Source organism: Oculina patagonica, chromosome 13 (assembly GCF_052425735.1).
Source record: "Oculina patagonica isolate OP01 chromosome 13, crgOcupat, whole genome shotgun sequence".
NCBI classification, from domain to species: Eukaryota; Metazoa; Cnidaria; class Anthozoa; order Scleractinia; family Oculinidae; genus Oculina; species Oculina patagonica.
Window position 1 is genome coordinate 29910787 of NC_135770.1, and position 11966 is coordinate 29922752.

At 38.3% G+C, this 11966-nt stretch overlaps 1 protein-coding gene, 1 long non-coding RNA gene and 1 pseudogene across 3 annotated transcripts; all 3 read left to right on the forward strand.

Moving 5' to 3' along the window:
• Positions 1 to 1724: 1724 nt before the first annotated feature.
• On the forward strand, positions 1725 to 5876 carry LOC144637324 (uncharacterized). 2 transcript variants are annotated; one of them, XR_013567708.1, is made up of 5 exons: positions 1725 to 1895; positions 2639 to 2730; positions 3730 to 3789; positions 4666 to 4752; positions 5805 to 5876. It is a non-coding gene; the product is annotated as an uncharacterized LOC144637324 (long non-coding RNA). The 2 variants fall into 2 exon arrangements; XR_013567707.1 differs by lacking the exon at positions 1725 to 1895 and having other exon boundaries at positions 2435 to 2730.
• Positions 5877 to 6350: 474 nt separating this feature from the next.
• LOC144637305 (uncharacterized) lies at positions 6351 to 7990 on the forward strand. The gene is made up of 2 exons (XM_078496439.1): positions 6351 to 6448; positions 7131 to 7990. Exon 2 carries the CDS (start codon positions 7275 to 7277, stop codon positions 7749 to 7751), a length of 477 nt encoding a protein of 158 aa, XP_078352565.1. The 5' UTR covers positions 6351 to 6448; positions 7131 to 7274; the 3' UTR covers positions 7752 to 7990.
• A 2186-nt stretch (positions 7991 to 10176) lies between these two features.
• On the forward strand, positions 10177 to 11110 carry LOC144637122 (melanocyte-stimulating hormone receptor-like; annotated as a pseudogene).
• Positions 11111 to 11966: the final 856 nt, after the last annotated feature.

Consider the following 11966-nt stretch of genomic DNA (forward strand, 5'->3'; position numbering starts at 1 on the left):
GAAGAGAAAACTATCTTGAAAGAGGCTAAGCGTTTTCTCAAAACCGTTTCATAGAGGCACATAATGTATCGTCAGTGCCCGATGAAAGATGTGAAGGCCACTGCACTGGTTATAATCTTACAATATCTTAGAACAAGGCCTTCGCTCAACAGTGCGATCATAGTCATGATACGTCTTACATCTCGTTGTACCTGATGGATGAGGATGAGGCCTGATTTCTTCGGTATTATAAATATGATTTACTCTCCAAAGCAGTCTCAAACCGACCAACAACAAAGTCAAGTTAATTTTTGAACAGTTTTCTAGTATGACAACAAACACAGTTTTAGTAGTTGGATTGCGCATGGACTACGCACTGTAAAGCAAGAGCTAAAGCAAATAAAAAAAACGCTCGATGCACTAAACACTGAAAGCGACCCTATAATAATTGACTAGGCTATGCTATATCTACCCTAGCGAAATGGAGAGCAAATATGCGACTGTGGCATATTTCTTTCGTTTTACGTAAATCCGTTTTGAACGCACCATACAACGTGGAAACTGTTGTACACCTATTTGATAGCTATACAAAAATCTTTTTTTTCGTGGTATCCATTGTAGATCACCTTCTTTTAGGTTAAACGGACCAGACCCTAAAAAAGGTTTGGCGGGATGCAAGATGGAGCCAACGAGATATGGAAATTTCATAAGTAGGATACCAAAAAAAATGTCTTGCGGGACCAAAATGTGAAAATGTGTTTTGAAGGCAGGATGTGGAATATCGGTTTTGATATTGAAGGCGGGGCATGGGATCAAATTTTCAAGTCAAAAACAGCAAGGTAAAATATACCTTGGTTTACACGATCTTTGTTGATAGATAAACATTGTTTCAGCGACGATCGGGTTTCTCCTAAAATAAAAAGTGAGACATGCATCAAAAGAAAGCACTCAGCGGTTAGTCCAATAACTACCGTATTTATTCGATTAAGCACCTAACCTCCAATAAGCGCTCACCCTATAAGTAGGAAAAGTTTATAATAAGCGCCCACCCCGCCTCACTCCTCCAAAAAAACTGATTTTAATGTACAAGAAAAGTATTTACCTTAGTGACAATTGGGTTGATTGTTGTCGACTAAGTACTTCGAAAAGGCTTTTCCGAAGACCGGGATTTCTTAGTATTTTACAGGAACTCTCAATGAACAGTTAAAATTCTGCTTTAGTACATCTTCACGTTTTGTTATTATTGTTTTGTTGCAAAATAAACTTACTACTTGCTGAAGTGGTGAAAATTCAATAAGCGCCCAGCCTTGAATAAGCGCCCTCTCTAAAGGTCCAAAAATTTAATAAGCGCCCAGGGCGCTTAATCGAATAAATACGGTATGCTAAAACGTAGGGCGAGTTAGAACAAGAAAAGCAAAAAGAGGAATTGGCCCTATCTTTAAGAGTGTTTAGTAAAAAAAAAAAACCCACCACATTATCTCGCCATTCACTATCAAATATCGCGCAATGGTTGTTGAAGCTGTTACAGTATATTGAAATAATCAACCAATTAGGTTCGATTTCCGCTCCCTTGAGTCCGGCATCTGTTCCTTCCGGTCTTTCCTTCTGGGAAAGGACTAGTTCCCAGACCCTTGTGAGTGATCAAATTCAAGATGGCGTCGCTTTGTTATGCTCATGTTTTCAAAAACTCCTTCTCGTACAATAGACAGTAGAACAGCTGAGAACTTTTGGAGTATTCTTTTGGCCGACTTAGTCCATTTGCCGGACCCGAAGAGCGGCTTAAAAACACGATAATTTCTTGTGTTGTCGAAGACGGATTTGGCGTACATCTGCGTACATGGACAACATTGAAGAGCTCCAGGATGTTGCTGTTTTAATGGCCCAAAAAGATTATTGCTGTTTTTGATAGACTAAAGGTAAGACTACTTCTCTGTGGCATACAAAAATTTTTAGCGTTTTAGTTGTGTGTTCTACGGGTACTCGAAAATGGGTAATTTCTTTCTCATTCGAAGATACGAAATATAGCTGAATATAGGTATTCAAAAACTGAACGGTGTGGACTAACATTTGTTTGCTTTGAACATTTCTGGGTTTATACTGGTAGTTCTATGTTTGGTTATGTTACAAAAAAATTGAACTTTGTTCGTTTAATACTTCAGTTTCTACCTGCTTTTAAATTTTGGTATAATAAAGCTGAAAAACTGGGACCTCAGAGGGCGATGGAAGGTGGATCTCGTTTCTCCAATACCAAAACGATTGAGGAGCTAAGTTTAGTATATTTATCCATAAGTCCACCAAACCTATCTATGGTGTTAGTATGAAGCGAATCGGCCGACCCCCATCTTTCGACATTTTTAAATGTTGCCCGGTTTTCTGAGACAGTGACTGTTAAATGATTTCCGGTGTTTTTTGGCCAAAAAAATACCAAATCAATGATCACTTATTTATCCACGTAGCGCCTAGTGAGTTAGAAGCTCGTTCAAAATACCTACGTGCCAATAAAAAAATTACAAATATAATATCTCTATCTAAATATATATACAAACTAAACTAACAAAACTATTCACTTATTCCACCATACATCTAGACCATGTAAATTGAAAGAATATAAAATCATTTTGATAACGTTTAGCGGCTGATGTTCCGTTTACATTTTCAGCCCCATATTCTGCATCCGCTAAAAGCCTGCAACCGGATCTAGCCAGTGTCAAGGCACTTGAGGAAAATGTGACAAGCCTTCGACAGGGTCTGGTAAGCGATGCATTTTAATTATGAATATGTACCTTAATTTTCCGCGCTAAACAGTGGGCAAGGTTTTTTGTTCTTATAATTAGATCATGCTGATATTAGTAAGGCGGTAGGTTGGTACAGTATGTTATGAAAGTGATAAATGATCATCGCAGTGAATTTCCAATTTAAGCAATTGGAATAAAGAAGCCTGAAAAAAATTCAGGGCTTCCACAAATTCCAATATATGGTCAGGAGGATGTCCTTATTATCGGTCATCCATACATAGTAGATATCCTACGATATATATATTTTGTCAAAATTAATCCGAACTCTTGAAAAGCGCCCCATAACCACAGTTTTTCTATATGTAAATTGTGTTTCATCGACAGTTTGTCGAATAATGAAACAATTATCCTGCTCAGTGTTGCGGAATATCGTCTGAGTTTTAGCAACTTGGCCAACGGCCTGGTCGAGTAAGTACCGGATGATATTTCGCGCGATTGTGCAGGGTGATTGTTAAATATCCGGCCAATAAACAACTGAGATTTGAATTTCTATTGTGTCCACCTCGAAATCATTGGTAATCACAATTTCTCTTTAAAAAGTGTCCATTCTAGAGGTATCCGGCCTAGCCTGCAGAACAGGCGGTTTATTTTGCGGGTCGAAGCGCGAAGTGCTAGGTTTTTATTTAGGTTTTTATTTAGCTTCGCGCTCGTGGGGTTGCGCTTCGCGCGACCTCGCAACAACATCGCAAAAAAATAATCCGCCTGTTCTGCAGGCTATGTCCGGCCTTAAACGAGTTTATTTGGAGGTAAACCAAAGATGATGATTATAACCAAATAGTTGGTTATGTTTCATCTAACTTAAAGTTAGCATGTTTAAATTATAATGCGAAATTTTCCTGTGTTAGGTCAAATCCTGCGAAAAATTAATTACTATTATACAGTTGTTCAGTTAATAATGATGTGGTTGTTTCTTCAGCTTGTTATACAGTATGTCGTTATTTAATTTGATTTATAGGTGGAGAAAACAAAAGAGATTGAAAGTTTTCGTTTATCTCTTCAACGTCTTCAAGAAAAGGTACGTGGAATTTTATCAAAGCTACTTCCCTTTTTCCTTTGTTGATATAGTGTTTATGTTAAATGTGGCTTTTGGCCATGATGATAGAATATACACAACTTTTTGCTTCTAGGACAAACGAGGACGTTTGATAAACTGGGCGACATATATATGTTAACAGTGAACTTGAACTCTAAAGGAACACGTCTTCCACAAGCAAAAGCAAAATGCAAATTAGCTGGTGTCGAAGAAGGACGCGCCAAGTCCCTCTTATAGTGCCCCTAATGTAATCTATCCTAATGTATAAAACATTACATGGTATGACTCCTGATTATCTGAGATCAAGATTCGTATATCGTGACGATGTTAGTGCTTATCGTTTAAGGAATACCGAAAACAAATTAGTTCTTCCACAACCTCGAACTGATTATCTCAAGAAAAGTTTTTCGTACAGCGGAGCTCAGTTGTGGAACAACTTACCTATAGACCTAAGCCAAGCATCTTCACTGGCCGATTTGAAATCTAAATTAAGTCGGCACAGTTTAAAGTAATATCTAAATTTTGAGTAAATTTTAGACACGGCCTCCATGAAAAGTAGACTTTTCTTTTTTTTTTTTGTTATTTGAATTTGTTGTTTTTTTAATTTTTGTAGTTAGATAGGTAGATAGTCAAGTAACTTAATTGACTGATGGAAAAACCGTGTATAAATAAAGTTATCTTATCTTATCTTCTTATCTTATCTTATCTTATCCCCTGACGACTGAACACTCCACCACCCACCATCCCCCCCCCCCCCAACCACCCCTATTCGGAAGCAAGTGATTTTAGTACATACGACCGGTCGTTTTCATGTGTTTCCAAGGAAAAAATGTGTAATAGAACTTTTCTTTATTTCAGGTGACGCACCTTGCTTCTGCTTTCCCTAAGTTGATGACTAACAGAACTAAGAATGTCCTGGCAGAACTTAACAATACCCAAATAAAGGTAAAAGCTTACATGATCGATGTACATTGGATCTTTAAAGTATATAAATTACATGCTTTCAAAATGTCGATTTATCAGAAAGCTAAGTTGGCCTTGTACCTATCCTACCAACAAACGATCTGATCGACCGTCCGACTGACTGACTAACTGACTGACTGACTGACTGACTGACTGACTGACTGACTGACTGACTGACTGGCTGACTGACTGGCTGACTGACTGACTGACTGGCTGACTGACTGGCTGACTGACTGACTGACTGACTGACTGACTGACTGACTGACTGACTGACTGACTGACTGACTGACTGATCGTCAGACCGACGAACATCACATTGTAGGGGACCTCGTGTCCTGTTGTTTCGCCACCTAGTGGCGGTAAATAGTCTCAGCTAAACGTCTAAAAACTGAAAAAAAAATTAAATTCATACCATTCATTCAATGTTTGGACCTATTGCGCCGCAAGACGACTTTAAATACATTTTAGGACTATTTTCTTTATTTCAGCTGGAAAACCTAAATTCTGCTATGAGTCAGTTGAAGTCCGCCTTGAACAGCTCGGACAGAAGCAACGCAGAAGAATTTAGCAATACTCAAACAAAGGTAAAGAGCTTTTCTGATCCCTGCAAATTTGAAGAGCATTGCATTTCAATTAGAACCAATGTTAACTCTTGGAGTAACCCTAACCGGCTTTCAAACTGCCAGTCCCTAAGCTCTGCTCTTCAGCTCTCTTAATTCTTGGCTTATACAGACGAACATCACATTGTAGGGGACCTCGTGTCCTGTTGTTTCGCCACCTAGTGCAATTATCTATATTCTTTGTACTAAATCTGTAAATAAATAGATAAATAAATAAATACTTATAAATTAAAATTCGACCTCCCTAATGCGACAATTAGCTATCGAAAGCGAAATCAAACGGTCGGTAAATAGTCTCAGCTAAACGTCTAAAAACTGAAAAAAAATTAAATTCATACCATTCATTCAACGTTCGGACCTATTGCGCCGCAAGACGACTTTAAATACATTTTAGGACTATTTTCTTTATTTCAGCTGGAAAACCTAAATTCTGCTATGAATCAGTTGAAGTCCGCCTTGAACAGCTCGGACAGAAGCAACGCAGAAGAATTTAGCAATACTCAAACAAAGGTAAAGAGCTTTTCTGATCCCTGCAAATTTGAAGAGCATTGCATTTCAATTAGAAATGTTAACTCTTGGAGTAACCCTAACCGGCTTTCAAACTGCCAGTCCCTAAGCTCTGCTCTTCAGCTCTCTTAATTCTTGGCTTATACAGACGAACATCACATTGTAGGGGACCTCGTGTCCTGTTGTTTCGCCACCTTGTGCAATTATCTATCATATTCTTTGTACTAAATCTGTAAATACATAGATAAATAAATAAATACTTATAAATTAAAATTCGACCTCCCTAATGCGACAATTAGCTATCGAAAGCAAAATCAAACGGTCGGTAAATAGTCTCAGCTAAACGCCTAAAAACTGAAAAAAAAAATTAAATTCATACCATTCATTCAACGTTCGGACCTATTGCGCCGCAAGACGACTTTAAATACATTTTAGGACTATTTTCTTTATTTCAGCTGGAAAACCTAAATTCTGCTATGAATCAGTTGAAGTCCGCCTTGAACAGCTCGGACAGAAGCAACGCAGAAGAATTTAGCAATACTCAAACAAAGGTAAAGAGCTTTTCTGATCCCTGCAAATTTGAAGAGCATTGCATTTCAATTAGAACCAATGTTAGCTCTTGATAACCCTGATCGGCTTTCAAACTGCCAGTCCCTAAGCTCTGCTCTTCGACTCTCTTAATTCTTGGCTTATACAGGAGTTGCATAGTTATTTTGCTGTTTTGTTTATTTCCGAGTTCATTTATATAACCATGCAGCAATATGTCGCGTATTCTGATAACTTAGTAATGAAAACACTACCACAATTTATGTTAAGAGCTGTTCCACACTCATCACTCACTCACTCACTCATCCTCTTCGCTCCTCTAACTGGAGCATAAGGCTACTATTAATTGGATGAGAAAACTATTTCTTCGCAAGGGAAAACTTCAACCACCGAGGGTACGGTGTTAGAATAGTATGGACCTTATTCCTCTTAGGTTTAAGCATTTCTTTCTACTGGTGTAAAATATGTCCGATCGAGTAAATAAAACGATTTTTGTTCTCGCGAGATCTTCGTACACAGACCGCCCCGGCTCGCTCATTTGTTTTTTTTCTCTATGCCCCGCTAGCTAGGTAGCCTCATTAAAGGATACACCGAAAGAGGTTTCCTGATGATTCCGGAATTTTCTCCTAAATGTTGGTATTTCAATAAAATGTTTCCTTTCCGACCATTTTGTTTTGTTTTTCGTAGGAAAGAGTGATCTACTATCAGACCATGACTCCTTCTTGGATTGAGGCGCATGCGTCCTACATCAACAGTAATCGTTCGTAAACCACTGAACAGCTCACATTCAACGCAAGCTCAGTACTGAACGCCGCTCTCTTTAAAATTCCCATGATTCCTAAAGATGTATTGCAAAACTCCATTCCGTTAACAGTTAAAATTGTGGCTTCCAATGATGTTATTATTGGAAGCAAAGTAGACAGCGATATCAGATATGGCGTGTCTGACGGGATAAGCTTTGTTGGCTTCGAGACTGTGGACAAAGACACTTACACAAGAAACTTTGCCCCCTGTTTTGGAATTGAGGGTACCTCTGGTTCGAATCTGACTGAACTAAGGAACATCAAGCCGAAATCCTTGCCCAGACCAAGCGACACTTTCTATCCAGGTCAGTTTGCCATCACTCTCAAGCTCGATGAACGCTGGGGATCCTGCTACACTGCGCATGACGCAGGGTTCGTGAAGACCGCTGTGTACAACAAGCGACTGATGCTCAGCAAGGGACTCTATCTAGACGTTTATAAAGAACACAAAGCCGAAAGGGTTGGGATCAAGTTCATTGAAGTCACTATTATACAAGATGTTTAGCGCGAAAATCAGCTTGCCAGCAAAGAGGAATAGGCGCCAACTTAAGCAATATAGCAAGTAAAAGGGGGGGAAATAATTAGGGGGAAAAAAAAAAATAATGAACTACGACATTAAACAGTAACAACGACTTCCACTGATTCAGTGAAGATTTCACGAATAATTTGAGAAGAATTTCATGCTAAATGTATAATTATTGCTTTTCAGATGTAATTAAGGTAATCTTTACTTGCTGAAATAAAAACCGGTGCTAGGAAAATGTGAAATGCTTGATGAATTTTTTCCCCATACACTCTTCAAACCATAACCATACAGCAGCCCTTCAGTTGTGCTTTATTCGCCCTTCCGCTCACTTCAGTGCCGTAAAGTTCGACAGTAACGACCCCCCCCCCCATCCTGACAGCAGCGATTTTAAAAAGTTCACTGCTGCCAGTTATAGTAAACCTTGAAAGTGACAGATCCAACGGAAGTAGCGACGCGTTATGTCGGGTCGTCCTTGGACTTTTCGCTTCGGTCCCTAAAAACGAAATGGCCAACTCGAACTCACAGAAATTCCAAAATCGCATTCTCTCGAAGGCTCCCAACAAGGGGAACCCTTTGCGCACGTTTTGTACGCGTTTTACAAAGTCAGGTCTGAACCTCGGACTTTGCCCTCTGGCCTCTTAAACCTACCTGACGATTGCGACAACACAGAGAACGTGCTTTGTTGAACACTCTGAACAAGAGGAGATATTTGTGCACGTTTTGTGCGCGTTTAACCAAGTAAGATACACCTTTAACTTCACCCTCCGTTTTGGAAAATTAAATCTCACAGAAACTTATACAAGAGTTGTTCGATGTTCTCCGAGAGGAGAACAACGGTATCATGAAAAAAGTTTAAAACATTATTACCAAGAGAAAAATCGCCAACCACTGTCACATTATTTGTCATTTTGTTATCCTGCTTTTAATGACATTAGTATTTAGGAAAAAAGTATTGATAAACATCCCTTGCATTTAAAATTTCCATTTTCAACATTGTTCAATTATTCGAGGACATCCATTCTCGCAAATTCCCAAAATCTTTAAGGGGGATTTCCTTTAAAGTAGACCCACAGTATATACCTATTTATACAGCTAGTGCAGTCAGGAATGGATAGGTATTTAATTTGCTTGTACGCAATTATATAATGTGACTTGCTTGCCAAATTTATGAAAATGACGTCTATTTATTGAATACTCGTTTGTTGGATGACGGACTCGTCATCAAAACTTAGCAGAGAGATACACCTAATTGCAATAAGGTTGTCAAGAAAAAAGGAAAGGAAAATAAAAGGATTAGCGAGGTACGACAGGCCCGCCAACGAATAAATCGATTTTTTGTAAAAAAAGTGAAAGTGTAGATATAACTCGCGAGGAAATTATTATAAACTACGTAATTTCCTACTTACCTTTTTCTTTTTTCTTTTTTTTCTATGACAACGTTATTGCAATTAGGTGTATGGTTAGCAGCTTTTTTATTTATTGGACATTTCTAAAATAAAACGTTTGAAAAAAGTTCATTCGTAATGTTAAATCCATTAAATGTTAGAAGGCTATTTGATCTATTCCAACGGGCAATTATTTTGACACGCTTGAGACATAACACGTCATCAACGAAATATGGAAGAGTATTCTTCAATATTTATTACCAAGTATATATAAATTCATGCAGAGCAGAAAATCTTCAACGTTATTGTGTGAATATTGATTTTATTACCGGCCAATGTTTATTTTATTATAGAGCTGCTGTTACTCACACTAACGGGAAAATAAGACGAACTTTACAGAAGATAAGAAAGGAAAACAGAAAATCATCCTACCACTCTCTGCAGGCTTAGCGATAATATTGGCGCGTGAGTAAACCCACGACTAGAGCTCTAGTTACTAGTCTTCTGTGGGATGTCGTACGATCAAATGTCGCAGATAAATGACATAAATGGCCTTCATGTAGGATTTGGGCCAATCAGAAATCTAGAATCTCAACATCCGGTAGCTATCTTCGATATCATTGGATCTACATTGTAAACAAATTAATTCAATACACGTCACATTTTCATTTTCTAAATTTAAGAATATTTACAAAACTAAACAACCAAAATAATAAATTTGACCACGCGTTCATATTTTCTTTCTTGTTCCGAGATTTCCCGCCTTAAGATTATAATATGTAGTTCCTTTTACCTTATTGTACATTCCAAAAATTAACGAAAAAAATTACCTTTGAAAAAGAAAGTCTCATCAATTCAATGACCTTGACAGGTTAAAAACGTTAACAGGTGCCGAAGAGTGCAAAGATAATTATATATTTCAAAGCAGCAACAACATGATTCAGAGCACGAATGTTGTGTGCCTTGAAAACACGTTTAGTATTATAACTGCCGATTGTTGTTCATAAATCAACAGGGAAATGGCGATATCTAACTTAACCGAAGATGGAAAGCAGAAGATCTATCAAGAAATGTTGTGTTCGCCAGGTTCACCACTTACGTCCCAGCTGATTTCCCTTACAGTGATAAACACTATTCTGTCCATTACTGCATTTCTAGGGAATGTTCTGATCCTAGTAGCCTTTCACAAGGAGTCTTCCATTCATCCGCCTTCGAAACTTTTGCTTTGCAGCCTGGCAACAACTGATCTCTGTGTTGGTCTCATTTCTGAGCCTCTTCATATCATCTATGAGATGACTCTAGTCAACCAACGCTCGAATATCTGTCAGTATACAGCAGTCTTGAGTTTCTTAGTTGGTTACACGTTGGGTTCAGTGTCTTTGTTCACACTGACTGCAATAAGCGTGGACAGACTTCTCGCCCTGTTGTTAAGGCTGAGATACAGACAAGTTGTAACCTTGAAGCGAACTTATCTGATTGTATTTGCCTCTTGGGGCTTTTCTGTTGTCGCTACAACACTGTACTTTTGGAATTACCGTATTACTTTGTGGTGTAGCTACATCGTCATAGCACTGTGTCTTGTAACTTCGAGCTTCTCCTACACAAAGATTTTCGTGACTCTACGACATCATCAAACTCGAGTACAAAGCAAATGCACATCAAGAACAACCAAGCCAAACAGTTCCGTTTAACATACCGCGATACAGAAAGGCAGTGTTCAGCGCACTGTTGTTGCAGTTGACACTAGTTTTCTGTTATCTACCACATGGCATAGTGAACGCTTTGTGGTCTAATGGCAGTTTATCGCCATCTTTATTCCTCGCTAGGCAATGTACAGTTACGTTAGTGTTTCTTAATTCTTCGCTAAACCCAATTCTGTATTGCTGGAGGATCGTGGAAGTGAGGCAGGCAGTGAAAGGTATAATACTACAGCTTTTTTCTTCATCGACCTAGTCTTTGTTGACTTACCTCTGACTGAGTGAAGCATAGAAAGCATGATAAGGAATTAAGTAAGAGTTCCTAGTGCATTATGTTTTTAACAACTGTATCTCAAACTGAAAGAGTTTTTTATATCCCAGCTTTAAAATATTTGGCAAGAACTGCAAGAGGAAAGGTGGAATATTATTATGTTCCTGCTTTTAATTAAAAATATTTCTTGGGGTTTTGCTTTCCACGTAAAAAAACATGGTCGCACAGATACGCGAAACAGGGGGATGTTCATTGAAGATATTTATTTTGATGCTGAGTTTTTTTGCTATTAATTCTTTTGCTAAACATTTCAAGGCACTAGCATTGCCAGCTCTTGTGCACGTGGGTGCTGTAACAACAACTGGTACAGACATTGCAAGCAGCATAAGTAGATGAAATAAATTGTACTTAAATTTTGACATGAAACCTGATAAAATTTGAATGTTTTTTTAATTAAGTATGCAATGTCAATAACTCAAAAATATTTTCAGTAGCTTAGCCGATAAGGCTTCTCACTGTTAGCGCAAACCGTCCACATTTGATTCAGACTAGGGACTTTAAGATACCTGGACGTTGACATCGAGGACGGTGCGAGGATGATAGAATTTCGCGAGGAGGACTGGGTCGGTGTCGACGTTCTTGGCGGGAATTTTTAACGTTAAGAGCCTGCTTGTGTGAACGGAGGACGGCTTTTTTAGTAAATCAATATACAAATGTAACATAATTTTAGCTTATATCTTAGTATCTCTTATCATTATATTTTAATCTTTTTAACTTCCATTTTAGGTACACTGTAAGGCTTTTAGCGACTTTTTAATTCTTACTTTTTACTAGGGCCTCT

Bases quoted from the DNA above. Each gene is read 5' to 3' on its own strand.
- LOC144637305 (XM_078496439.1), top strand. From the start codon at position 7,275: ATGATTCCTAAAGATGTATTGCAAAACTCCATTCCGTTAACAGTTAAA.